At 41.8% G+C, this 2351-nt stretch overlaps 1 protein-coding gene across 1 annotated transcript in view; it reads left to right on the top strand.

The window, feature by feature from the left end:
- The window catches only part of ATP7A (ATPase copper transporting alpha), a 190064-nt gene that overhangs the window by 165787 nt on the left and 21926 nt on the right, over positions 1 to 2351 (top strand). The window contains exon 17 of the mRNA XM_059385224.1: positions 2158 to 2304. Within this exon, the coding sequence (XP_059241207.1) occupies positions 2158 to 2304 (147 nt within the window). The remainder of the gene's footprint in view (positions 1 to 2157; positions 2305 to 2351) is intronic.

The raw sequence follows: 2351 nt of genomic DNA, 5'->3' as shown, positions 1-2351 counted from the left end.
TTTATTTATGTATTTATTTGACAGACAGAGATCACAAGTAGGCAGAGAGGCAGGCAGAGAGAGATGAGGAAGCAGGCTCCCTGCTGAGCAGAGAGCCTGATGCAGGGTTCCATCCCAGGACCCTGGAATCATGACCTGAGCCAAAGGCAGAGGCTTTAACCCACTGAGCCGCCCAGGCACCCCAAGCATGCGACTCTTGATCTTGGGGTCATGAGTTTGAGCCCCATGGTGGATGTACAGATTACTTAAAATAAATACATAAATAAACTTTAAAAAATAAATTTAATTTAAAATTCAGCCCTTCAGCCATACTAGCCACCTTTCACTGCTCAATAGCCACATATTGTTAATGGCTACTGTATTAAACAGCAGATACAGAACATTTCCAAATTCTGTTGGACAAAGCTGGTATAGATTGTTTTTAACGTAAAGCTGTGAGACTGGATAAGATCACCAAGGAGTGAGACTAGATTGGGGGAGGTGGGGAGAAAGGCTTTAAGGATTGAGCCCAGCAATACAGTAGGTTAAAAGATAAGGGAGATCAGCAAAGAAGACTGAGAAGTGATGAGTGAGGAGGTAACTCAAGAATGTCCTAGAAGCCAAGGACGGAAATTATTTCAGGAAGGAGGGAGTGATCAACTGTGTTAAATGCTGCTGATAGGGCAAGTAAGATAAGGAACAAGAATTAGCCATTAGGGGCGCCCGGGTGGCTCAGTTGGTTGGACGACTGCCTTCAGCTTGGGTCATGATCCCAGAGTTCCGGAATTGAGTCCCGCATCGGGCTCCCAGCTCCACGGGAAGTCTGCTTCTCCCTCTGACTTTCTCCTTGCTCATGCTCTCTCTCACTGTCTCTCTCAAATAAATAAATAAAATCTTTAAAAAAAAAGAATTAGCCTTTAGGTTTATGAAAATAAGGGTCACTGGTATACTTCGTGAACAATTCTTTGGAGTAGTAGACACAAAAGCTTTATTGGAGTGGGTTCACAAGAGAATGGGAAGATATGACTTGGAAATAATCAAGTGAGGCAACACTTCCAAGAAGTTTTACTGTGTACAGAAGCAGAAATTTGGGGCAGTAGTAAAGAGGTAAGTGAACTCAAGAGGGTGTTTTGTTTTATTATGTTTTGCTTTGATTTTAAAGATAAGACTATGTGCAACAGAGATAGAAAGTGTGGTTATGCAGGAGGAAGAGGAGAGATTTTTTAAAAGAGATTTTATTTATTAAGTTGTCAGAATGAGCACAGGCATACAGAGTGGCAGGCAGAGGCAGCCGGAGAAGCAGGCTCCCACTGAGCAAGGAGCCTGATGTGGGGCTCTATCCCAGGATGCTGGGATTATGACCTGAGCTGAAGGCAGCCGCTTAACCAACTGAGCCACCCAGGCATCCCAGAGGAGACAATTGTAGGAGAGATGTTCTAGAATAAGCAAAGGAAGAGGGTTTACTGCTTAAGTGGAGAGGTTGGCCTTAAATAGGAGCAGGGGAAGTTTATAATAACAGGCGAGAAGCTAGATTGGTGGGTACATAGGCACAGGTAGTTGGTTAGATGTGGCAGTGAGAGCTTGCAGAAGTTTTCTTCTGATTGCTTTTAATTCTTTCTGAAGTAGGAAGCAGATTCATCATCTGGCCATAGGTGAGGATGGGAGAAGAGAAGGTATAAAATAGCCCTCTAGAATGAATGGAAAATGAATGGACTAGGGAAGTATAGAATTGCCAGAAAACACCAAGGACCTGCATAAAGTTAGTGGTCACATATTTAAAATGAGACATCTCTACAGTTGTATGTTTTCATCCAACCATATTAAGCTGCTGATGCACGATAAATATATCAAATTTAATTCAGTTGTGTGGAAGATCAAAGAGAAAGCTTCACCAAGAAAGTATCATTTGAGTTGATTCTTGAAAAATATGATGGAGTTTGATAATTGGCGAGTAGGGGTAAGGACATTCCAGGTGGAGACAGCAACATGTGCAAAGGCCCAAAGGCATAGAAGAGCAGAGTATTTTCCTTGAAAATTTGGAAACCACTGTTGTAGGCTGTGGTCTACCAAAAATACAACATAGTGACTATGTAAGGTTAGACAGGAAGAACGTACCTTGCAGCGTTGTTATAAATATTAAACAATCTCATTAAATGTTCTTTCTGTACTTTATTTCAGGTGTTCTTAATGCCCAGCAGTACAAAGTCCTCATTGGTAACCGGGAGTGGATGATTAGAAATGGTCTTGTTATTAATAATGATGTAGATGATTACATGACTGAGCATGAAAGAAAAGGTCGGACTGCCGTATTGGTGGCAGTTGATGGTAAGATTTTTCCTAATTCCCTATGACTCAATGTTGCAATCTCAGTT

Source organism: Mustela nigripes, chromosome X (genome assembly GCF_022355385.1).
Source record: "Mustela nigripes isolate SB6536 chromosome X, MUSNIG.SB6536, whole genome shotgun sequence".
Lineage (NCBI taxonomy): Eukaryota > Metazoa > Chordata > Mammalia > Carnivora > Mustelidae > Mustela > Mustela nigripes.
The sequence above is the reverse complement of the archived record's forward strand: the minus strand, read 5'-3'. Positions and strand labels throughout refer to the sequence as shown.